This window comes from Musca vetustissima, unplaced genomic scaffold, assembly GCF_032173495.1.
Source record: "Musca vetustissima isolate MV318-11 ecotype Yass unplaced genomic scaffold, APGP_CSIRO_Mvet_v1 utg9837, whole genome shotgun sequence".
Classification (NCBI taxonomy): domain Eukaryota; kingdom Metazoa; phylum Arthropoda; class Insecta; order Diptera; family Muscidae; genus Musca; species Musca vetustissima.
The window spans coordinates 2,483-30,039 of NW_026881546.1; the positions used below are offsets into that span (position 1 = coordinate 2,483).

Here is a 27,557-nt window from a genome sequence, read left to right on the forward strand (position 1 = left end):
TTGGATTTTTTAAAAAATATTTTTCCGGTGTCCCATGGTCCAGCAAGGGATGGATTTACAAAAATATATATTTTCGGTGTTCCATGAAGGTTTGGATTTAGAAAAAGGCTTTAAACATTTTCTTTAGAAAATCTATGAATTATATAGGCCTTAAAAATGATTTAGCAACTTCACACCATATATATGTAATAAAATATTATCTACAAAATACACACCTTATATATCCCTTAAAAATTTTTCTTTACCATAAATTGAGGGCTTTAGAAGATTCCACTTTAGAATTTCAACAACAGCTATTTTTAAAATTTCTGGCACTTTTCGATAACTAAAGTAACGTTCCCTTTTAAACTCCCTCCAATATGCATGTTAGCCTGTTCATACAGCGGATGTAAAATGTACAAATTGTTCATAGACTTATTAATGCCAACCGATTCGTTCCCCACCTACCATTACCTGAAAAACTAAAAACCGCCATGAAAACTTCATTTCTTCTCCATACGCCAGAAAACTGTCAAATGCGACGCAATCACACACATACACACATCAGGATAAAACTAGGAAAGTATCTGTTTTGCGAAGCAAACCTAAAATACGTTAGGAGATTTCAACGATAACGTGACATGACATGTAACATACGATAATTTCCATTTCCTCTTTGACGATTCTCCTCTTTCGAAAAAAGAAAAAAAAAAAACTTTACAAAGAAATACATAGAAGAAGTTATTTGCAGGAAGTGTAGACATCAGACATTTCTTTGGTGGATGTGTTGTTGACACACGACCATCATCGACGCCATCACCACCATCATCATTGGCGTATACACGATGACATTGAGCCGGCATGCAGTTGAATATTTTAGACAAACAAAGTTTTTTTTTTCGTACACCGTCTAAACACCTAAAAACATGCGACGTGTAAACTGTACACAACTGCCAGTCGTAGTCTCCTTTGATCCTTTCGTTTGCTCTTAAAGTTGTAAAGTTGCTACTTGAGTTGTTACTGTTGTCGTTGTTGTTGTTATTTGAGTTTTTGATGCTCAAGTGGACGTCTGTATTGTCGTCGACAATGTACCGTCGTCTTAAATGACCATATTCCTGTTGATTTTGTAGTTTCTATTCCAGTTCATGTTCTCTACTATTATATCTACGTGTATGTGTTGTTATCACTTCCGTTTACACATAGTGTCACATACATTCACTCATAGACAACAATTACTACTTAGCTGCCATGACATGTCATCAACACGACACAAAACATTGCTGTCAAGGATTAAAGTGGCCCACGAGAAGGGAAAATTGTATAGCGAATTAATAAGAAAGTTGAGAACTTCTATATATAGAAGGAGAAGGTACCAGGAAAGGATAGTTGATATGAGAAGGCTACGTGAAAATTGTTGTTTTGTGTTGAAAATTTCAAAAATAGAAAAGGAAATACACATTGCGTCTTATTTTTTTAATATACTCCTTGTTTAGGCTTTGAAAAATCGACTCCTTATTTAGACTTTGAAAAATATTTTTTTAAGAAATCTAAGCGTTGTTTAGGCTTTGAAATATATATGCTTGAAAAAATATAGGCTTTGAAAAATATACGCTTTGAAAAATATTTTTTAAAAATCGTTATTATATTACATAATATCTTAAAAATCTCCAATTATTTTAATATTTATTATTTTTCTCTCTCTTTGCAGAAGATGCTGTCCATATCACAGCCATACTCGGTGAAGGTGTCATCTTCAATTGTCACGTTGAATTTCCCAATGATCATCCAGTCCCGTACGTCCTACAGTGGGACAAGAAGGTGAGCGAAACGGTACGATATCACAAGATAATATTTCTTCTCTAAACTCTCTTTTTTAGTATTGTTAAAGCGTCAGTACAAGAACAAAACATAATAAAAACAGAAACAATAGTTTTGATATTAAAAAAAGAAAAACATACAAAGCAAAATAAAATATAACAAACTAAAAAAACGTATAAGAAACACCCCCAACGCGATCCCCCCATCACCCACCAACGAATGAAGTGTAACGAGGAAAAAAAAATTAAGAACTGAAAACGTTTGTGTTCCAAGGAAAGCAAAAATTAATAATTCAAAAAAAAATAATAATTTAAAATTTAATCTTGGGTGCTCCTGGGCAGTGGGTGCTCCTGGGCAAATTTAAAAATATGACTCATGGTGCTTAAGTCCAGCATTCCATCCACACGACTTACTTTCGACATCCCATTTTTACTACGAATTGTCGTAAACCCAATAAAAACTAACTCTTCCAGTCAGTGTTGCCATTTTGTGAAAAATTTGGGCTAAATTTGGATCGAAAAACTTCTCAATTTCAACCATTGAACCAACCTTCATTTTGTCCAATTCTTCTTAAGGGAGTCTTTATAGACGAGCGAAAGGGAGTCTTTATAGACGAGCGAAAGGGAGTCTTTATAGACGAGCGAAAGGGAGTCTTTATAGACGAGCGAAAGGGAGTCTTTATAGACGAGCGAAAGGGAGTCTTTATAGACGAGCGAAAGGGAGTCTTTATAGACGAGCGAAAGGGAGTCTTTATAGACGAGCGAAAGGGAGTCTTTATAGACGAGCGAAAGGGAGTCTTTATAGACGAGCGAAAAGGGAGTCTTTATAGACGAGCGAAAAGGGAGTCTTTATAGACGAGCGAAAGGGAGTCTTTATAGACGAGCGAAAGGGAGTCTTTATAGACGAGCGAAAGGGAGTCTTTATAGACGAGCGAAAGGGAGTCTTTATAGACGAGCGAAAGGGAGTCTTTATAGACGAGCGAAAGGGAGTATCTATAGACGAGCTGAAGGGAGTATCTATAGACGAGCTGAAGGGTGTCTCTATAGACGAGCTGAAGAGAGTCTTTACAGACTAGCTGATGGGAATCTTTATAGATGAGCTGAAGAGAGTCTTTCTAAACGAGCTGCTAGGATCATTTATAGACCAGCTAATGTCCAACATTCTCAAGACTTACTTCCGACATCTCTTCTTTAGTACGATTTGGTTCCATTTTTATGTTCATTTTAGTCCGATTTTTTTTTCGAAGAGCCACTGTTTCCAGTGTTTCGAAATAACCCTTTGCATCATCCGACATACACTAGAACTGTTAGCCTCGTTTCAAATTTTTGAGTTCGCACAATAACCATGTAAACTTTGTATACCCCTCACCACACTGTTGTACAGGGTATTGTGTATTTGTGCATATGTTTGTAGCAGGCAAAAGGAAACGAGATAGACACATAATTCCTTTTGAGAATATGCATAGAATCCGTCCGTCCGTCTGTCTGTCCATATTTAATTGTAAAAAAATACAGGTCGCATTTATGATCCGAATTGGATGAAATTTGGCACAGTTCATTTATTTGGCACAAGGACGAACCCTATTGAAATTGAGAAAAATCGGTTCAGATTTAGATATAGCTCCGGTATATATTTTCGTCCGATTTAAGGTAAATAGTGCACCAAAGTCCACTATGTCTTTCGATTTGCTCGAAATTTGGCACAGCGTAATGAAGAAGGTCACGAATGATGTGTGCAAAGTTTCTTGAAAATCGGTTCAGATTTGGATATAGCTCCCATATATAGTTTCGCCCGATTTTATGTAAATAGTCCACTAAAGTCCCTGGAAATCTTTTGATTTGCACGAATTTTGGCACAGCATAATGAATAAGGTCTATAATGATGTGTGCTAAGTTTCCTGGAAATCGGTTCAGATTTAGATATAGCTGCCATATATATTTTCGTCCGATATAAGGTAAATGGTGCACCAAAGTCCCATTTACCGATTAAAGGCAAATGGTGCACCAAAGTCCCTAAATATCTTTCGATTTGCACGAAATTTGGTATAGCGTACTGAGTTAAGTTTAGAATGGCATGTGCTAAGTTTCTTGAAAATCGGTTCAGATTTAGATGTAGCTCCCATATATATTTTCGTCCTAATTTATTTAATTGGTTCACCAAAGTCCCTATATATCTATCGATTTGCACGAATTTTTGTATAGGGTACTGAATTAAGTGTAGAATGATGTTGCTAGGTCGACTGACACAACGTACTGAAGTAATATAAATTAGTCTCTGACAAGTTTCCCTGAAATCGTTTCAGATATAGAGATATAACAAACACGCAACGTTTGTTAGAATACATATGTAGAAAATACCCAAAGTGGTGAAGGGTATCATATAGTCGGCCCAATCCGACTTTACTGCTTTCCTTACTGGTTTAATATATTTTAGTAGTTTTCGGGCCTCGTGTACGAATTCAAAAAAAAAAAATACAATGTACCTGAATATTGCCAGATTTCAATATTCTATATTCAGTTGTTTTATCTGGTTATCATTTATTTTAAATTTATGTCCAGGAAGCTCCCAATGACTAGTACGACCCATATGAAAACCATATTGATGTTTCCTTCACTTTAGAAGTCCTACGAATTAACCAAAAACAATCCTTCTTCAATCCAACGGAACACAAACGTTTTGAATGCACTTTTTCACAACAAGAAAAAAAGAAACTCCTACATTTAATTTTCATTTAACCCAGATACTGCAGTGAGTATTTGAGAAATAACAGAAAACCAAACAACAAGAATTTATTTTTAAAAAAATTTAATAAAGACAAATTATTATTTGTTATTCAGAAACAATATTTAGTTATTTGCCTTGAATTGGTTGTAGAGTAATTTTTTGAAGAGAAACCCGAATTTTATGTTGCTTTTTTGAATTGGTTGTAGTTGAGAAAACAAAAAATTAGATGCCTTGAATTTGAAGATGAAAAAATAAATAAAATAAAAACCAAAATAAATATTGGCTGTGTAAAAAATGTTTGTTGTTTAAAAAAAAATATTGTTTTAATCAATTATTATTTTCAACATAAGAAACAAATACAAAAACATTACATAAAATACTATTATTTACATTATTAAAAACCACGTAAGATAACATTTATTTTTTCAATACTTCCTTTGAACAGGAGTTTTATTTAACAAACGCCTTCCTAATTAAGGTTTATAATTTAATTCAATTTTATTTTCAAACGGCTTTGTTTGTGTTTTTATTTTCCTTTTTTCTTTTACTAAGAAACAAACTGCAATAAAATGTTGCAACACTTTATAAAAATATTTTAGATAGCTTTAAATTAACAATAAACAAGAAACATTTAGGCTTTTGAATAGCAGGACATGAAAGCTGTTAAAAAAACAAACACAAAGAAATAAATGAAATATTTCTTTAGACAACCAACACACTCACACACAAAATGCAAATGCTTAAGCCAAAGGTTCTGAGAAGTTGATGCAAAAAGTATTTAGTTTAGTCTTCTTCTTAATTTATTTATTTAAATTGTTTCAGTTTGTTTTTTCATTTGTTTTTATTTTAAAGAAATAATTTATTTTTTGATGTTTGTTGGAAAAAAGGAAAAAATATATATTTTTGATTTTATACGAAGGCAGATCAGTAATTCTGTAACTTTTTTAGCAAGTATATGGGGTGGAAGGAGTCTCTACAGAAAAGGAAAAGACGGCCATGAAGGTTCATATATAAAAACGAGCTAAATATTATAAAGTCTTAACATGTGAGATAAAAGGCAGATTTTCTTATAGGAACACTAAAGGCCTATGCAGAAGCGTTAATGACCAGGGATTCTTTAAAATGCATTATTGGAAGCTTTTGCGGACAACATGAATGTCTTTATAGACGAAATGAAGGCCAGAGTTTATTGACCATCCCCGGCTTTCTTTGAAACATTAATACGGCCATGAAATCAAAATGTTCTGAAGTCCATATAGCCTTTGTATAGGAGATGAAGGCCAGACTCTCTTTATATACATCTCAGGTTTGAACAGTTATATGTAGATAAGCTTAAAAGCAGCGAGTCTTAGTAGATTATCTGATAACCAGTGAATTTTTGTAGATGAGATGAAGTAAAGAAATCTATAAACGAGTAGAAGAGTTTCTATATGAATGACCAGTATACGAAATCTTAAGATTAACAGGCAGAAAATATTTTGTACAGATTCGACGTGGTTTATCGCGACAGAAGTGTATCGCTGAACTTAAATCTTTGTATGGTGAATTGTGACTAATTCTGGCTCAATGACGAGGGATGATCTTCACGTTCACAAACGGTTGTTGTGCTGTAGAAAATTGACACTGTGCCTGAACTGATAATCCTGAGCCATTCCTGGACATTTCCCGCCTACATATGTATGTGATAGCCCTCGTATATGACCGCTAGTAGCTATCAAATCATTGTAGATCATCTGAACATCAGAGCATTTTGTAGATTTACCAAAGATCAAGTTGAGCTGAAAACTAAGGTGTCTTTTCAGATGAATGGAGCTCCAGAAATCTTGATAAGCAGGCTCATGACTAGATAGTCTGAAGGATAGAAATTTTAAAGACAATAATTGCATTATTGTCGGAAAGATTAAGTAGATTACCTGAATTTGTAGATCATAATGCAATTTTTTCAAACATTTAGGTACTCGACCTTCATAGTATTTTTTTTTATTTGGACATCAGAAATCTTTCGAAGTGAAATCTAAGGAATTTTTATAGATGATATGAAGATCTGATCAGGCTAATAGCATGAAAGTTCTTGGATGAAATCAAATCCGGAGATCGTTTGAGAGCTGAAGAGAAGGGGTACATTAGCAATGCACATTATAATCATTTCTTTGCAACCTCTTGTAAAAACGTAATTAAGTTCGGTCGTACCTAAAATATTTAAAACCTCCATCATGTGGTCGATATTAAAATACCTAGAAATTTTTGCCATTTTAAAGGTAACTTCCTAATGCATCTCTCATCGAAGTCCTGCTCTCTATTTGCAAAAACTCCATTAGTCGATTTTCTAGTAGATACCAATTTTTTATCAATCAAGAAATTTTGCAATGCAAGAAAAATATCATAATCGATTGGTGTCAAGTCCGGACTATATATCGGATGCATTAAAACTTCCCAACCAAGCTCCCGAAGTTTCTGGCGATGTGTGGCCTAGCGTTGTCCTGGTGGAACACGACACCTCTCCGGTTGGCCGTTTCTGGTCCATTGATATTTTCAATCGGTCCAGCTTTGACAGTGGGATCAGAAATTGACCCATTTGGAAGCAACTCATAATAAATAATACCCTTCCATCAAATGCATAGTATAAACTTCCTGATCATTAGTCCTGGTTTTTTATGTGCTTCACCGCTCTATGACCACGATCGTTTTCACATTGAGATTTCGTATGTGATCTATTTCTCACCTCCTGTCACCATTCGTTTAAGAAATTGGTCTATCTCATTCCGTTTGGCCACGGCTTCGCAGATGGGAATTCAACCATCGAATTTTTTTCTGTTAATTTGTGTTGCACCCAAACATGGATCTTCTTTTTCAATCCAGCTTTGCGTAAATGGTTTAAAACAGTTTTATGGTCGATTTTTAGCTCCTGGACGATGTTACGACTGCTAATATGCCGGTCAACTTCGATCGATTCATTTTCCCCAACCTAATATATTCTGTAGCTTATGATGTATCGGATATGAGTAATGTTAAGTATGAAAGATTTGCGATCAATATGACCCAAAAATATGTAATTCTAACAAATTTTATTCAAAACGTGTCTGGAATCCTTAAAATACCGAAAACCAAGCAGGGAAGGGGTCATATTGGCAGCGAAATTTCTACACGAAGAGAGCCAGTAATATAAAATTACAGCCTAATTGATGAAAAACTTTTAGGAAATCGTCAAGATATCAAAATTCAAAGTATCGTGGGGACTATAGAAAAATATGGACCAAAATTCTCATCAATATCACTTTAGATCCATTTCGATTGAAAAACGTTCCTTAAACACCCACAATACCATATAATAGGGATTCCATTACATGGGGGCTACCCCGAAACATGGGTCAATATTCATATTTTTTGGTATAAAAGTTTACTACTCAATGAGAATCCAATTCCGGTTAAAAATCACACCTGAAACACCGAATATTGTAGTACCTTATTTGTCTTTTAAATATAATTTTTACTTCTTCCATATATTTAGAACACCTATTGGTCTTCTGTATATATAAGGCACACTGGCCTGCTATTAAAAATATCTACTGAAGGAAGTCAAATTATTTGACCTCGTAGTATCATACAACATCAACATCAAAAAATAATTATTTCTTTATTTTAGTAATTTTTATTTTAATTTTAACACTTCGGAAAACCCCAGACATGCCAAATAATATTTGAAAAAACCCGCAAACGCTTAACAAAATTTTATACAAAATAATTTATTCAAAATTTTCTAAAAATACAGAAAGGAATGTAAGAAATTAATCTATACTTATAATTATATAGAGAGAGTGAGAGAAGAAAAATTTCCATTGAAAAAAAAAATCCACCTCAACCCACCCAACCACCTACCCATTAACTATTCAAGAATTTAATTCGTATTTTGTCCATTAAAAACCCAAATAATCATAGACTAGTCGTTAATCGAATCGAATTCGCAACAATGCATATAATCCATCCACCAATCAAATGAACAATTTTGCAAAGCAAAAATATTTCCCCATTTGTCAATCAAAAGAACACACACACAATTCACAAAAATTAATTTTTGTGTTGTAGTCCACATTATTCTCTCTTTACTAATAAATAATAAAAAAACACACAAAAACTAAAAATTTATTAACAATTCTTGTACAGCAGTAATTAAAACAGAACACATTAAAGAAATTTTTGCACATAAATATCACGTACTAAAATAGAAAAAAATTTAATATATATTTTTTATTTTATTCAACACAAATCACTAAAAATGTTAATACTGATATTTTTTCCTATAAACTATCCTACCAACCGACACGATTCTAGTCAACGTTAGACCAATATTTATATTATTTTTATATAACAAAGCACAGGTGCAATGACTCAAATGAAATTAAATTTGTTATATAAATTTCATTTCTATACTATATATGTGTGTGTGCGTGCGTGCCAACACTGTTTATTTAAATTTAATTAAATCTATCAACAGTGAATAAATCACGACAAACACCGAAAAAAAACAATAAAATTATGTATGCAAAATTTGTTCACAACACAGCAAAAATTCAATTTCGTTTAACTTTCCTCTAATTTGAATCTCCTCACTCTATTTTTGAAAAAACACAAATTTTCAATAGCACCCCTTCAACCACCACCAACCCTTTCGTTTCCACCTTTTTTGATTATCCAAAAACCGTTTTGCTGATATCAGCAAACAAACATTTTTTTAGCTAAATTCTATATCAAAAAATAATTTAATATTCCTTCCACAAAAGAGCCAGTTTTAGAATTTTTCACCGTCTATTTAAAAATAATAAAATAATACAACACTAAAAATTAAAACACAGAAAAAAACTTCTACTGCACATGGCAACACATATAAATTAATAATTACAAAATTTTTATTTTTTGGTTACATATTTAAATATTTATAGCATAGTTTTGGTGGGTCATTTTTTCCACTAATTTATTACATAATATTTTGTTTTTTTTCTGGACGTTATTGTTTATGCATGCAAAAGGTGTGAGCATGAACAAACAACCTAATTAAAATTAAAAATTAAATTTGTAAAATGTTTATTATATAGCAAGTCATTTGATATTAATTGTATTGTTGTTTAAATTTTTAATATTTAAGTAATGTTTTTATGATATATATATATATATATATATATATGTGTATTATATAAGGAACGAAATTTTTTTGCAGACAAAAGAGGTTGAGGCTGTTATTGTCCTTAAATCTCTCACCTGCAAACTATTTCCTATAACTATATTAACAAACTTTTTTATATAAGCTCGATATGAATACCCTCTTCTTATGATACAATTTCCACGTCGTATTATAATAAAAAATAGCATTTTTTATAGAATAAATTATTTGATATTGTCTCCTGTAAAATTAAATTCCCTAACGTACGATCTTCTAAAAAATATTTTAATCTTTCTAATCCTCGCAGAATAAATCAATAAATTAACCGTTTATTATACATCATCCCACCTTCAAGGTAATCTTCCTCCGATATAGCGATTCGAGGATTGGCAGCGTTTTTCGCATGTTTATTTTCTGATGATGTTTATTTTCTGATGTACGGGTATAAAAAAGTCATCGATATTAGGTTCCCGCTCAAAAAGGCTGTAGTTTAAGCAGTATTCTCTAGTTTGTTTCTCAAATTTCGGCAATAATTCAAATACAGAATTTGTGGTAAACCATTCAGAATTGACCTCCTACGTTTCTCACGGGAAACACTTATCAAATCACCCGTTTTCCCCGAAGTCACAGGTGACCAGTTGATTTGACGCCCATCTTCCACGAACAACTTTTGTTGTACTCCTTGACTTTCCTTCGAATACCAACACTGTCTATTGCTTTTTTATTTCAATTTTACACTCTCTGACCCATGATTAGTATAACCTACTTTAATCATGGATACTCGTTGACTTTCCATTGAAGACCAACACTGTCTGAGAGAACAAATTTTTTACGCCAGATGTTCTTGCGTTATCGCATTTTATTTTTTACCCAACTGTAGTAAGGTAAACATGGGCATGCGGTACAAAAACGTATCAAATTAAATAGTGTTACAAATTATCGTTCAATGTCGCTGCTAGTGTTTGTAGCGTAGGCATGCACCATTATTAGTGAACTCTAGGAGCAATCCTATAATCAATATCAACTTTGTTAATTGTGGCTGTGCTATTTATCCAAGGGTTGTGACTACAATTCCCAAAAAGAGTTCGTATCTATGATGCAAGGACAAATTGCACGATCTTCGTGAAATGAATGGAGCATCTTCCCTACCATGTAATTTGATTTGATTTCAATCGAATGTCCATATTTACCCTACTAATATTTTTCCGATAATTCACATAGGAAGTTGTGAAAAATGATTGCACGATAATTTTCACGAGATTATTCCATTTTTTGACAAGGCACTGTAAACAACGCAACAATTGGTCCTATTCCAAGGTGTGGTGTGTACGTGTATACTACTTATTTAGCTGGCTCGGGACAGAACATTTGTTTTATAAGTGGAACATTTAAAATATTTCCAGTCGCGTGGAATTTGTGCGCAGTTTTTCCAATTTGAAAGACCATGTTTCGAAATGTTCTCTACCTCTTGATCTTTTCATTTAATTCGTGGCCTTCCACTTCTGCCGAAACCATCAATAGTCTCGCTTTTATATGCCTTTTGAGCCGGGGCATCCTCATCCATTCGCACAACATGGCCTAGCCACCGAAGCCGCTGCAGCTCGATACGTCCGACTATGTCGATGTCCGTGTATAGATGGTCAAGATCGAGGTTCATTCGACTGATCCATACACCAGCACGTAGATTTTTCCCGTAGATCTTTAGATTTTTTCTTCCAAACACTCCAAAAGCTGACTCATCTGCTTGCGCAAGTACCCATGCTTCTTGGACCATAGTAGCATCTGTTGGCCAACATTATCCTTCTCCGAATTTCAAAATAATGCCATTCGTTTTATTTATGGCAGCACCGAGGTTTATAAAATCTTTGACAACTCGAAGCAGTAGTTTTAAACTTCTACAGTTGGTCCGAGTCTACTGGACGTCTTGGGTGTTGCTTGGTATTCTCGCTATTTACTGCCACACTCAGATCGGCGTAGGCGAGTAATAATGCTGTTTGGTGTACAGAGTGCAATTTAATTAAAACACATGACAAACTGTCACCTTGTTCGGTATTGAAGGGCTCCGACAGGTCTTTTCCGACTTCAACTGCTGACCTTCTGCAAGTTAAAGTTATCCTGCTTAGCCTATGGCGTTGAACAACTCTGAAAGGATAAAGCTGTCGAATGCGGAGGAAACTAAATTCTCTATAGTTGGCACATATCGTCTTGTCACAGGATGCTGCGGTTCCAATCATTAGGCATGCATTCCTCTAGCCAAATTGTACTAAAGAGCTGGTGCGTGCTACTGACCAACATCTAACCACCGGCCTAGAATAATTCGGTAGCCCATCGGCACCTGCTGCTTTATTATTCTTCAACCGTTTGATTGCTATTCTGACCTCATGTTGGCTAGGTGGTATACACTCCGTCACCTCTTATTGGTTCTTGAGTATCTTATTCAACGTCACTTTTTGAAACCAGAATCTTTGCAAAATGCTCCTTCCAGATCATTATCTGTATCTGCAATCAGGTTTCCATCTTTTTCTCTACAGGAGGACTACTTGGGAAAATTTCCGGATTTCATGCTTACTCCTGTACATCTCGATTTGCTCACGCTTTCTTGTTATTTCTTCCTTTATTCTGAAAATACGTTATTCCTCCTTGTGTTAAAACCACGAAGGTGCGGTAATATAATATTATAGATTGCGATTTGGATTGGATGTTTTATATTGGATTTGGGATATATCGATGCACTTTTGGTATGGTTTCAATGCAGCAGTATAGTGCCGCTTTGGAAGGTAAAAGTATATTTAAACAAATTCAATATCGATCCCCGATTTGACATGACCTCTATCTACAGGTTCTCTTTAAGACATTTTGGTGGCCCTGAGAGCATTTTCCAAATAATTGGATTAAAGTGGATAAAACCCGTATTCGCAGAAAATGTTCGATGTAGTAGAATAACCTAAAAATCCACTGGATAGATAATTTGTTGTGTACGTCTATATTTTTATATATAAATATAAACTGATTCTAAGTGATTTGAACGTGCACTTTAAAGAAAAACCGCAATTTTGGCTTGTGTAATTATACCCTTCACCACACTGTGGTACAGGGTATTATGTCTTTGTGCATATGTTTGTAACAGTTCGATATAGACCCATGGTTCCTTTTGAAAAATCACATATTTAAGTTCGTTCAATGTAGAATATACCCAAAGTGGTGAAGGCTATCATATAGTCGGCCCAGCCCGACTTTACTACTTTCCTTACTGGTTTTTATTTTTGATATTTAAGGGAAAAATTAAAAACATTTTTGTTAAGATCTAAAAAAGGTCAACATTTTTTAAAGTATTTTTGAAGAGCCACAATTTTAATATTTACCATAAATTTGAACTATTTCAAATAATGATAGGTCCAATATCTTATTTTTTTTAAGAAAATCTCAGATTTTACTCCGCATTTCTTTGGAACAGATACGTTGATACGTTATTCTACTAAATCGAGTACAACATATGATTATTATTATTACTTTCTCTATCCTCCCGATGGACCAATGCACATAGTTCGTTTTTTAATTTTTTTTTTTTTGGTCATTTAGGTAATTTCATGCTAATGGTAAATTATGTAGTACGTTTTAGTAATTGTGTACCCTTATAATACGAATTTATAATATAATATTTTGCACAGCGGATCATTTATTATACAGAGACCTGCCTTTATAGGGAAGATTTCCATTAAAATTGCAGAAATTTAGAAATTTATTTACGTGTTACAAAAGTATGGTTTAAAACATCATTGGAAATAAATATCAGTACTGTTACGACAGAAATTTTAGAAACATTTGCATTTAAAAATGCCAACAATTTAGTATTCACTTATTTGTGTATGAAGTCTCGTCCATTTTTCACTATATCGGAAGTTTAAACCAAAGTTCAAAGTTGTACTTTCTAATACAAATTTTCGAAAAAAAAAACATAAAAAATTTGAGGACTCTACCTCTAGTCGTTCTGTCGTTTACAATATTTAGTACAGCGCAAATGTCCAACAAAAATGCGAAAAGCATTTTTTCATAGAAAAAACCTTACACCAAATTCTATATCCACCCGTAATGTTTTGTACTTTTTAGTATATTTTAGAACTTAATTCTTGAAAATATATATATGTATAAATGATTATTGTCATAATTGTCAGAGTTAAGTATTTTATTTATAACAGGATCCTATTTTTGTATTGAGTATTTGCTAGTACCGTGAGTAAAATTTACAAACTTTTTGGCGAAAAAGATTTGTTTATAGAGCATGTCGCTCTATTAGTTATAGTCTAATACTACATTTCAGATTTCAATTTCTATCTTTTCCATTATAATTTTATATTTTGTACCATTTTAGTACTAATTTCAAAAGTATATTACTGTCTAGCATAGTATTGATAATAGTTAAATCTACGTACCGCGTTACATATTTTCATTTCTTCCGGTTCTATTATACTACAGTATTTAGTAAATTTTAGTACTAATTTAAAAAAAATTATGCGTGACATTCTGTTTGTAATAGAGTAATCTACATACTAAATTTCAGATTCTTATTTCTACCTGTTGCACTGTATTTTATTATTTGGTACTTTTTATCACCACTTTATTACTTATTTTCAAAAAATGAAATGCATAGCATTCTATTTGTAATAGATAATCCATATGCGAAGTTTCACATTTGTATCTCTATCGGTTATATTGCAATATAATATTTACAACTTTTTAGTACATTTTAGTATTAATTTCCAAAAATAAGTTTGCCCATCATTCTGTTTGTAATAGCTTAAGTTACATACATTTTTCAGATATATATCCCTACCTTTTCCATCGTTCTATAATATTTAGTACTTTTAGTACTAAGTTACTAAATTTGTTCACACATTCTGAATCGCTTATCATGGACAAAGCTGTGCACCAAATTTTACAGTTCTACTTCCAACCCTTCCGGGGTTTTACAGTTTCAGTACTTTTTAGTACCATTTTAGTACTGTTTTTCAAAAATATTTTTGCTAATCATTATATTTGTATTAGCTTAAGCTACATACCAAGTTTCAAATATGTATATATAACAATTCCATACAAATATAATATTTAGTACCTTTTAGTACTAAATTCAAAATTTTTTTCACACATATTACTTCGCTTATCCTATGCAAAGCTGCATACCAAATTACAGAGTTCTACATGTAACCGTTTCCGCGTAATACAGTTTTAGTACTTTTTAGAACCATTTTAGTACTAATTTCCAAAAAATATTATTGCACCTCATTCTATTTGAAATTGCATAAACCACATATAAAGTTTCTGATATGCATCTCCACCAATTCCATTAAATACATTATTTAGTACTTTTTAGTACGTCTAAGTACTAATTTCCAAAATTTGTTCACACATTCAAGTCCGCTCGTCATAGACAAAGCTTCGTGCCAAATTTCAAAGTTCTACATCTAACCATTCCCGTGTAATACAGGTTTTAGTACTTTTTAGTACCTTTTAGTACGAATTTCCAAAAACCCCGCCTTATCACACGCCAACTCACCAAACCCTACCTACATACCAAATTTCAAATTTCTAGCTTTAGCAGTTTCGTCTGGGCGTTGATGATCAGTCAGTCACTTATAACGCAACTCTTTTATATATATAGATTAATTAATATACGGTCGGTAGTTATGGACCTATGATCACAAAGTGTCGCTTCTATAATATTACAATTTATTACATATGGGAATAATTATTAACTGTCATATGTTGAAAATGTGGATTAAAAGATTATTATTTGATAAGACTTTTCACATATCCATTTTTTCACTCACACACACACATAAATTTCAGTAGGTGTTATCCATAAAAACTTCCAAAAACAGTGTACCTATAAATTTGCCTATATTACCTCGAGTCCCTTACCTCAAACAATAACCACACTCCCGCTGGTTTGTTTTAATTAATGTCATTAATTTTAACATAAGATAAACGCATAAATTAGAAAAACCACATGACACCTTTGCTGTATAACAAAAACAAAAGGAGTAACACAAAAAATTATATTAAATGAAATGAGTAAACAACTTAGTGAAAGGGATAACAAACAATGGGATAACCTGGACAAGGTACCAAGTTACGTTTGCCAGCCAACAGCAGCAACAACACTACCAACAAAAAGTCTAATGAATTAAGTATTTTTTCTGTGTGAAAGAAAACTTTTTTAATTTTATTTTTAATCAGCAAAGGAAAAAACAAACAGAAAAAATGAATGCTCACACCTTGTTAAACCGCAAAATCATGTGGTATGTGAGATGAAGGTGGAGTGAGAAAGCTTTCGATGTTAGTTAACTTTTTATGGCCAAGTAAACACACATCCACACACACACTAATGCTTTTTATGGGAGTACAATATGGACATAATTCACACAAACTGAAAGTCAACATATAGTATATGTATGTAATAAATACATATGTTGACTTTTTTATGCCATTTCCCGTTAAATTATATATTGTAGTGTATGTGTATGTGTGGGGATATCCTTATGTATGTTTATCAACGATAAGAGCTTTAACTCAAACAAACGCAATTACAGAATTTCAAAACACATACACAAGCACCCAGCGTTACTCTCTTACATGTACACCTACATTTATGAGGTACGCTGGTTTTGTGTGCCACCAACACCACGACAAAGAAAGGACAAAATCCACCCAACTATTATAAATACAATTTAATATCCCAACCAAAATTAAAAGGATTATGTTGCATTATCCTCTAATTTATTTATTTGATAAAGTTTTTTTTTTGGTTTTTGTTTTTTGCTTTTTTTCATTTTGTTTGTCATACTCAACTTTCACACATGTCTCAGTTGCCATATGTGTGTTTTTGTGGTACAGCGAATGTGTATGTGTGTGCGTTTTTGTTCCTGTGTGGCATTTATGGTTTGGTTTTTCATTTATTTGTAGCCCCCACCCAGCCTGCCATTAACTATTCTATTTTTCGTAATGCCTTATCTCCACCTATAATCTGGTAATCTGTGGTTTTTTTGTTTTTGTATTTTTCGCACTTAGGACAACGTTTTTTTATCCAAACAGACCGGGAGAAGAAAAAAAAAACACAAACGTCAAAACTTTTCCATTTGGCTTAGAATTGTTTGGAGATTTTTGCCCCCTCTAGCAGTGGGGAATGATTTTTAATGGATACCTTGCCCACACTTATTGTTTAATTATTTTTTTAATATTATTATTATTATTTTTTTAATAGGGGGTACAATATAGTTTTTGTGGCCTTTTAAAGTGCAAATTGGATCACATTTCTTCAAAATCAACGATAAGACATTTAAAACCAGTGAGCGGAACAGTATAGTCGGACGGGGCCGACCATACGATATCCTTCACAACTATCATGGAACTCTAACTTACTGCGAAGTTTTATTCCGAGCCTGAGCAACAGTTCGTTAGAGTTGCACCCTCTTTCCCGATAAGAGGCCAACAGCACCTCTTCCTTACACTGACATATTTTCCGAATATTACTAATATTCAGTACAGTTCATCTAACTACTTGTCTATATTCTCTTCACCGTGGGCTGTGTTCTAATGTTCGGCTTATAATTGTGGCCTATAGATCGACTAGAAGAAAAAAAAACACAGAAAAATATGTCCACTTCATCCGAAAATTATTATCTGATCATCGTCGAAAATTATAGGCGTTGTCCTTGACCATGACGGGAACCTCATGAACAATTTTAAAGTTCTCAGCGCTATATTTTCGCCCTACAGTGTGGTAGTGGGTTACTAAATAATATCTGAGTACGTAAGCACCTGTAAATATTTAACTTGCACATCCGATCGCATACAACAATATAGTTGGTATCAATTTAAAGGCCTACCACTCCTCTTAGATATACTATCAATTTCTTGGGTCTATGTCCTTCAGGAGTAAATATATACGCCATAGAATACAAATGTTGTGATTTTTCACACAAAAGCATTAGTCCACATGACCCGCTATTCTCTGGCCCGACCGCCCTCTCCATGTAAAATTTCACGATGTTCGGACCATAACTGCGGCATCTGGAGAGCCCAGAAAACCCGTCAAAAATTAAGTATTTGGTCCATTTCATCCCCTAAATATTAACCGATCTTTGCCAAAAACAATAGGGGTCTTCATTGACCACAACCCATCCTACATGCAAAATTTCGTGAAGATTGGCCCATAACTGTGGCCTGTATCGTGTTTACAAATTATAATGGACAGACGGACGGACACACATGTCTAGATCAACTCAGCTAGTCGAGATATGACGATAGGTAAAAAGGTGGGTCTAGGACCAATATTTCGCGGCGTTACAAATTTTTGGGGCTGCACAAAGCTATAATATCCTGACAACATAGTTATGTAGAGTATAAAAATCTTCGCCTATCCAAGGCTCTGAAAAATCAATTTTAAAAAATCTACGCCTGTCCAAGGCTCTGAAAAATCAATTTTAAAAAATCTACGCCTGTCCAAGGCTCTGAAAAATCAATTTTAAAAAATCTACGCCTGTCCAAGACTCTGAAAAATCAATTTTACAAAATGTACGTCTATCAAAGGCCTAGAAAAAATTATTTTTAAAAAATCTACGCCTGTCCAAGGATCTGAAAAATCAATTTTACAAAATGTACGCCTATCTAAGGCCTAGAAAAAATTATTTTTCATAAATCTACGCCTTTGTAAGACCTTCAATAATTATTTTAAAAAAAAATTACGCCTTTCTCAGACCTTCAAAAATTATTTTGAAAAAATCGATGTATATCTATAATAACCTTGAATTTTTTAAAAATATGGCCTTCAAAACTTGATTTAAAAAAATCTGCGCTTTCCTAAGTCCATTAAAAATATTTTAAAACCCCTGCCGTACATAATTTGAAAAAATTAAATAATACAAAGGTCCATTTATTTCATATATTCAAATGTTTTTGTTTTATATATCCACATCCTTCAATTACCTGAATATAAACATATATATTCCGAACATCTTACCACTAGAAAATATTTTTAATTTAAATAACTCCTAATTAGATTCGTAACTTCATTAATTGACCACGGCAACAAAAAAACAACGCTCTAAACTGAAAAAAGTTCAATAACCACAATACTTTCGTGGAAAAATAAAAACCAAATTGAAATCTAATCAACTCCAAATTTTTATTCACTAAATTAACAACTATGTTTTGGGTCAATTTATTCTACAAAAAAGTTGTTGAAATTAACTTTTCATTGACCTTTTTCTATTGTGTGTAGGTGTCTTTGGCTCTATCCCTCTTTGCCTGTCAGAGTTATCTACGTCAATAAATAATTGAAAAAGTTTTTTTTGTTAAAAAATTTAGATAACCGCAGGGTTGGATTAAACTGAAATTATACACAATTTGAAATGTTTAATAGATATTTGGGTGAGAGAGAGAGACAGAGTAAAAAAATAAATCAATATTTAAAACTAATTAAAAATATTTATTAAAAGTAGACGGATGTTCTGTTACCCTACTCAAATAGTGGGAAAACTTTTCGAATGTATATAAGGAAGATCAGAAACAATTTTGATTGATAGAAGATTCTTGAAGGTTCTGAAACAGGCCAAGTATTGGTATCAAATATCCCATTTTGATGAACGTTTCAATTAATAAAAAAAGTAATTAATTAACAACTATTATAAAAAAGGTGTCATATATGATGACAATCTTTATTTTTAATTATTCCATATTTTTATATTTTTTCCAAAAACTCCAATTAATTATAAATACGTCTCCTTACAATGATTTATGACGACTCACCTCATACAAATGTCAATATTACTGCAAAAAACTGCACTACCATCTTAATAACTGATTACTAATTATTATTTCATTAATGATGGCAATTTTCTTATAAGTAAATTCTTAGCGAACTTATTTTCTGTTCTGTTTCTCCACGACAATTAAGACTATGACACACCGCGACGCACATTTCCAATTGTTTTCCTGTGCATACGCCCCTTTGTGTTCTTAATTGTGCATAATGATGCATTTTTTGCTCAATCATGACGTTGGCTAAGTGGCTGTTGTTGCTGGCGCACCGTCGTGACATGATAAAGTTTACGTAATGACAATTTAATTGCCCTCATGTTTTTAATGGCTTATGAAAACTTTAGCAGGAATGCATAAAAACGTTCACAGGAATAGTTATTGAAATTATAGTAGAGGAAATATTTATAAAAAAAAACAAACTTGTAGTCCTTAGAAAACCAATTTATTTATTTATTTATTTTTAATAAAATCTACGCCCTTTTTGAGGCCTTCAGAAAATATTAAAAGAAAAACATTTGGTCATTGAGGCGGCCTTCAAAAAATATTTGGCTTTTAAGGCCTTCAAAAAATATTTAGAAAATCTACGCTTTTTTGAGGACTACATTTTTTTTAATATACGCCTATTTGAGGTCTAAAAAATAAATTTAACCAGTAAGGAAAGTAGTAAAGTCGGACGGGGCCGACTATATGATACTCTTCACCACTTTAGGTATATTCAACCGAGAGAATCTTAACAGACGTAGCATTTTTGAAGGTCCATTAACATGAAATTAAATATATCATTCTGCAATCTATACAAAATTTTGGTCAGATATAGAGTTGCTTCATACAATGGGACAAAATTATATAAATAGATTTAAAGCGAAATATCGAAAATTACCCCAATTACATCGAAACTTGTCACATGTTAGGTTACACTTATTACAGTATGTTTTGTGCATTCTGCCACATTTTCAGTATTTAATTTACTTATAAATTCAAATTTCGTGCAAATCGAAGGATATATAGGGACATTTGTGTACCATTTACATAAAATCGGACGCATATATATGGGAGCTATATCTAAATCTGAGCCGATTTTCACGAAATTAAACACACATATATCTAGACTTAATTCAGTACGCTGTTCCAAATTTCATGCAAATCGAAAGACATGTAGAGCTATGGTGCACTATTTACCTAAAATCGGACGAAAATATAAGTTATTTAGGGACTTTGGTGTGCCATTTACTTCAAATCGGACGAAAATATATATGGGAGCTATATCTAAATCTGAACCGATTTTCGCGAAACTTAGCACACATTATTCTAAGCTGAAATCAGTAGGCTGTGCCAAGTTTCGTGCAAATCGAAAGTTATTTAGGGACTTTGGTGTGCCATTTACTTCAAATCGGTCGAAAATATATATGGGAGCAATATCTAAATCTGAACCCATTTTTCCCAATTTAAATAGGGTTCGTCCTTGAGCCAAATAAATGAGCTGTGCCAAATTTAATGCAATTCGAATCATAAATGCGACATGTACTTTGTTTACAATTTAACATGGACGGACTGACGGACGGACAGACAGACGGACGGACATGCATAAATCGACTCAGAAAGTGATTCTATGGATATTCTCAAAATTAACCATGGGTCTATCTCGATTATTTTTGCCTGTTACATACATATGCACAAAGACATAATACCCTGTACCACAGTGTGGTGAAGGGTATAGAAATATTATTTATAAAAACTATGCCTACCTAAGACCAAATATTTGTAAAAAATCTAAGCCTATCTATTTGAGGCTTTTAAAAAGTATTTTAAAAAAATGTACTAATTTAATATTTCTCTATTTAAGGCATTTAAAAAATATTTGTAAATAAATATACGCCTATCTAAAGCCTTGAAATATTGTTTTTTTTTTTAAATTACGTCTAAAAATTACGTCTATTTTCTAAACAAATCTGTGCCCATCTATGGCCTAGAAAAATTATTTATAGGAAAATACGTTTATCAAAGGACTTCTCATTTTTTTTTATTTTCTATGCCTATTTGAAGCCTTCAAAAAATATATTTTTTTAAATAAAAACTTTACCTATGTAAGGCATTTCAAAATTATTTTTAAAAAATGTACGCCTCTCTAAGGCCCTTAAAAGGCTTTCAATACTTATTTAAAAAAATCTACACCTCCCTACGGCCTGCATAAATTATTTTTATTAACTCCGGCCTTAGAAATATTTTTAATTATTGTAGCTCTTTAAAAAAAAACAGTAAGGAAAGTAGTAAAGTCGGACGGGGCCGACTATATGATACCCTTCACCACTTTGGGTATATTCAACAGATGAATTCTAACAGAAGATCCATAGATATGTCATTCTGAAACCTATACTAAATTTTTAATTTTCTTTCAATGGGACTTGTCACAGGTTAAGTTATACTAATTTCAGTATGTTTTGTGCATATCGGTCACATTTTGAGTTCTTAGTGCGTCATGTACTTAAAATTGGGAGAAAATACACTAGCTCTATCCAAATCTGTACCGATTTCAAAACTTTCCACACGCCAGGTTATATTAACTTCAGTTCGTTGCGCAAAATTTTGTGTTAATCAGCCTACATTTGGGTCTTTGGTGACACATTTACTTAAAATCGGACGAAACTATATATGGGAGCTATATCTAAATCGGAACCGATTCTTACAATACTTAGTATACTTATACCTAATTCAGCACGCTGTGCCAAATTTCGTGTCGAAATCGAATGATGTATAAGGACTTTGGTACACCATTTAAATTAAATCGGACGAAAATATATATGGGAGTTTTATCTAAATCTGAACCGATTTCGTGCTATATCTAAATCAGAACCGATTTTCAGGAAATTTGGCACACATCATTCTACACCTAATATAGTATGCTGTAGCAAATTTCGTACAAATCGAAAGATATGTAGGGACTTTGGTGCACCATTTACATTAAATCGGACGAAAATATATATGGGAGCTATATCTAAATCTGGACCGATTTTCAGGAAACTTAACACACACAATCCTAGACGTAATTCATTACACTATGCCAAATTTCGTGCAAATCGTAAGATATATAGGGAATTTGGTACACCATTTACATTAAATCGAACCAAAATATATATGGGAGCTATATCTAAATCTGGACCGATTTTCAGGAAACTTAACACATATCATTCTAGACCTAGTTCATTGCGCTATGCCAAATTTCGTGCCAATCGATAGATATACAGGGACTTTGGTGCACCATTTACCTTAAATCGGACGAAAATATATATGGGAGCTATATCTAAATCTGAACCGATTTTTCCCAATTTAAATAGAGTTCGTCCTTGGGCGAAATAAATGAGCTGTGCCAAATTTAATCCAATTCTGTACTTCATTTACAATTTAACATGGACAGACGGACGGACAGACGGACATGCATAAATCCACTCAGAAAGTGATTCTATGCATATTTTAAAAAGGAACCCTACAAACATATGTACAAAGACATAATACCCTGTACCACAGTGTGGTGAAGGGTATAAAAAGCCAATATAAAGCCTTAAAAATATTTGTTTTAAAAAATCTTTGCCTTAAAAATTAATATGTTTAAAAAAGTCGACGTCTATCTAAGCCTTCAAAAAATCTTTTCCTAATTGAGACCTTTAAAAAATATTTTTAAAAATCTACGCATATTTGAGTCAATCACATAAGTATTTTTTAGTTCCCCTTCCATTTAGCGCTTTAACACATTAAGGGCCCTAAGTGAAGCCTACGCCTACTTTAAGTTCTTAAAAATTGTTTTTTACTTTGAACGGTGTTCATTTGATTTTACTCCAAATATAATTGCCTGCCTTCATCTAAGTACTCAAAACAATGTTTTTGTCTTCCGATAAATATGTAAACGATTTTATTCAATAAATAGTTAGAAAATATTTGCAACTGATTTTTATGAAAATATATTCGCAACCAGAACTTATTTATCTCATTGTAGTTAACATTTATTTAGAAATCGATGTTATAATTTTGTACAATATATGTTTCCCCTTCATTAGTCTATATAGATGTGTATATTTTAAATTACGCATGCAATTAATTATATATTTTCCACATTTTTTTTCATTTTCTAAATTTTATAGATTTTGCCATTAATATTTGAAATATTTATAAAGCTATTGAACACTCACACAATATTTATAGAAAGGATATTGAAAAAATATAAATATGTTTATTGTTTTATTCAAATTAATACCTAAACTAAATTTTGTTTTCTCTTTGTTTAACTGAATGATTTTTGAAGAACTATATTTGTTTAAATAATTATAAATATAAACACACTGCGCTACAAAATTTTAAGCAATATATAATGCATGTATATTTGTAGGGGACTCATTACAATGTATGGTATTTATAGAAGTCTTATGTATGTTATAGAACATATTTATTATACTGAAAAATCTAAAGAAGCAGAGAATGTACTTTAACACTAGAAAGACGGGAATTTTGTAAATACCTATATTGCCTAAAATCGGTAAAAATGACCTCATTCTGAAAGAATTTTTATTATGTAAAGAAATTTTTATAAACTTATTTTTTAATATTTTTTACATTATTTACAATCATACAAAACCTTGCTGTTATTTGTTTTCGGTGGTAGGGCTCTCGAGTTTCCCCTTTTAAAAAATAAGAGCGCGGACTAAATGTTCGAAAAGAGGAAGTCTTTACTCTAAGAGTGAAATCGAATGGAAATATAACATTTATTTTTCCCGATTTGTATGTTCGTTTGTGTTTCTAGAGTAGCAAACGGGTTTCGATGTTGTTGTAATGACCTGGTCATATAAGAAATTTACTTTATACAATAATAAAAGTAGTTTGAATATTTTATATTTCACAAAAGGTCAAAATTACCGCTTTTAGGCAATATAGGTATAGCACATGTGAATACGGGGATTGAAAGAGGGGAGGAAGCAGCTACTATGATTAATAAACGTAGTTCTATGTGGTACAAAAAATCACCAAATTTCAAAAAGCTGGGTCATAATATACACAATTGTTTTTGTACTTGAAATTGAAAAACGGTCAAAATGACTGCCTTCGGCAATCTAGTGCTAACTACACCATATTTTCAAAAAATTTCCTATATATGAAACAATTTTTAAGGCGACCTTAAAGGTATCCACTTTCTGAAGGACTTACAATTATATCAGTCATCAGAAAACAATTCTTTCTATAAAAGTCCTCCCAATGAACTGGAGATCCAAACAACATGAGTCCAGTTTCAAACTACAGTCCTCATATAATGCCCTCATGCACATTTCATATTTTGAAGATTTTAGGCACTTTTTCCAGCCGATATCAATAATCTCAAAACGAATTCTGAAATATTAAGAAAATATCGAATCAATTATGGCAACAATTTTGAATTTCTGTTGATGAGTGAATTATAAAATCTGCCTGAAAAAAAATTCAATATAATTTCACGATCCGATCCGTTGCCCATTGAATCGCCTTGAAGAAGCTGAGAGGAAGCATTTTGCTCAGAAGTATTTGGAACTGAAGGTAAACATTCTATAGACAATACTTAAAATAGGCTTCTATACTTATAGACAATATACACTAGAGAGCATCATTTGTGTAGAAATACTTCGAAAGCTGTGTCTTATTTAGAGGTTATTTTGATGGTGTTCTGCAAGTCTTAAAACAAAAAAAAAAAATCCAAGATATCAGTGAATTTAGGAGAAAAATTTGTTCTCAGAAATGTGCGGGGTTGAAGATAATCAAATTGTACAAAAAATCTAAAAACTCGGCAATTTATCGAAGTCCTAAATAATCCTTTGGAAAATTTTTATTAAAAACACTTTGATCCAGACTTAAAATGCCCTGAATTTGAAATAATCTACTATGGCCTCCAGGCCATTTAGTACGACTATAAAGTCACAAATCTGCTTGTCTATAAAGGGAATCAAGTTGACTAAATATATCCCCGTCCCCTCTATCTTATATAAAGACATCCTGAATTTAAAATATACAACACAGATCTGTCAGACCTTCTTCACAAATATAATGGCTCCTTTCAGTACTTTTACCTTGCATAGAGACTCCCTTCAGCTCGTCTATAGAGACTACCTTCAGCTCGTCTATAGATCGTCTACAGAGACTCCCTTCAGCTCGTCTATAGATCGTCTACAGAGACTCTTAGGCTTCTATACTTTTATAAAGACTCCAAACAGCCCGTCTATTCAACTCGCCTATAAGGACTTTTTTCAGCCCGTATATCTATGAAGGCTGCCTTCTCCTCGACTATAAAGATTTTCTTCCTCTATAAATTCTCCCTCCAGTTCATCTACAAATACTGCTAATAAATGTTTATACAAAGGACCACATGCCTTCAACTCTCTTTTTCTATTGACTACGTCTCTAAACACTACCATCTGCTCTTTTTTAAATACGACGCCTTCCTTCCGCAAATCTATAAAGACTCCTGTTAGTCCGCCTATAAATTCTTCTTTAAGTCCGCCCATAAAGACTCTCTTCAGATCGTCTTTATCTTCCTCCAGGCAGTCTACACAGGCTTTGGAGAAAGTAGCACGTTTGTAAAAAACCGCTGGCGCTCACATCATATACATTTAGCTTGTGAAAAGTCCTTCAGTTTATTTTCAAAAAGTCCTTCAATTCTTTAAAAACAAAACAACTGACTGCTTCAGAATACCTTTGAAATACTGTGGAAGTTCTTTATGTGATATTCTATTTACAAAAATGATCTAAACAGTCCTCTAGCCGTAAAAATATCATATATGCATGTTCTTTAGATGACATTTTTATATTGAAACTATTTATTTAAATATGAGATGTAGATATAGGGCAATTGGGCTTACGGTCCTTATCAAATATTGATAATTTTTATACTGCTCTGGAATATTTGTCATTTATAGAAAACCTCACATTGAAAGCATAGAATCACCTCAAAAAGTTTGTGTAAATCAAATTTATTATTATTGAAATTTATAAATCATTCACTTGTATATATTTTTGTACATTTGTAGCATAGTGTAGTATACAATTCTCCCCCTAATTTATTAGAATGCTATTCTACACATTCACACACACATATAATGTCCACCCGCCACCCCTATTAGCCATTGTAAAAATGTTTGCATTGATATTTTAATTTCTGTATACAAATGTATTTTGTTTTTTTGTGTTTAGCAATTATTTAACAAAATTTTTGAAAAATATTTAACTAACTTTTCAACTAATATCCACAGAGAACAACACAGCAAACCAATATACTATATGCTCACAACATATATCTAATATTCATAAACATAAAAACAAACATTATAATTATTATTATTATTAATTTTTCTTTTTTGGTCTGTCAACATCACATTTTTGATAACAAAAACCAACAACAAAAAATCCATCAAAACAAAATCAAAAACATCATTTAAGTAATTAGTGATTATTATATTCGTTGTATATTCGTCGTCGTTGTTGTTGTCATTTAACGTCAAATCATCATTTTTTTTATAATTCATACAAATTGAAACAACATTTCACAAAAATCAGCAACATACAAACAATTATGACATAATTATTTCTTCATTTCTATTTTTTTTAATCATACAAATTTTATATATGAAAACATAAATGCATTTTTGGCATATTCAAATGAAAATTAATTAATTTTATTTCTTTTTTCATTTTTTGTTTCACCCCTTACCTTCTTCTTTTGTTTTATTCTACGGGCACTCAATTTCGTGCCGTTTGCTGGTGTACAATAAATAGGGTTCCGATCTACCCATCTATATATGGTATGAAAGCTATCCCGAACACATTGAAGACGGCTATAAGGGACGCGTCTCACGTGTGGCACCGGACTCACCGTTCGGTTCGGCTTCACTTAATTTGACCAACATCAAAGAATCGGATCAAGGCTGGTACGAGTGTAAAGTTGTATTTTTAAATCGTGATCCGAAACAGCATAAGAACGGTACATGGTTCCATTTAGATGTACATGCACCGCCCCGTTTTAGTGTAACACCAGACGATATAATATATGTTAATTTAG

At 32.5% G+C, this 27,557-nt stretch overlaps 1 protein-coding gene across 1 annotated transcript; it reads left to right on the forward strand.

Moving 5' to 3' along the window:
* Positions 1–905: 905 nt before the first annotated feature.
* LOC133327470 (protein turtle-like) lies at positions 906–27,557 on the forward strand (the record flags this gene model as incomplete). Its single annotated transcript, XM_061535988.1, has 3 exons — positions 906–921; positions 1,691–1,797; positions 27,275–27,557. Coding segments are annotated over exons 1-3 (406 nt in total), but the record flags the coding sequence as incomplete, so codon positions are not given.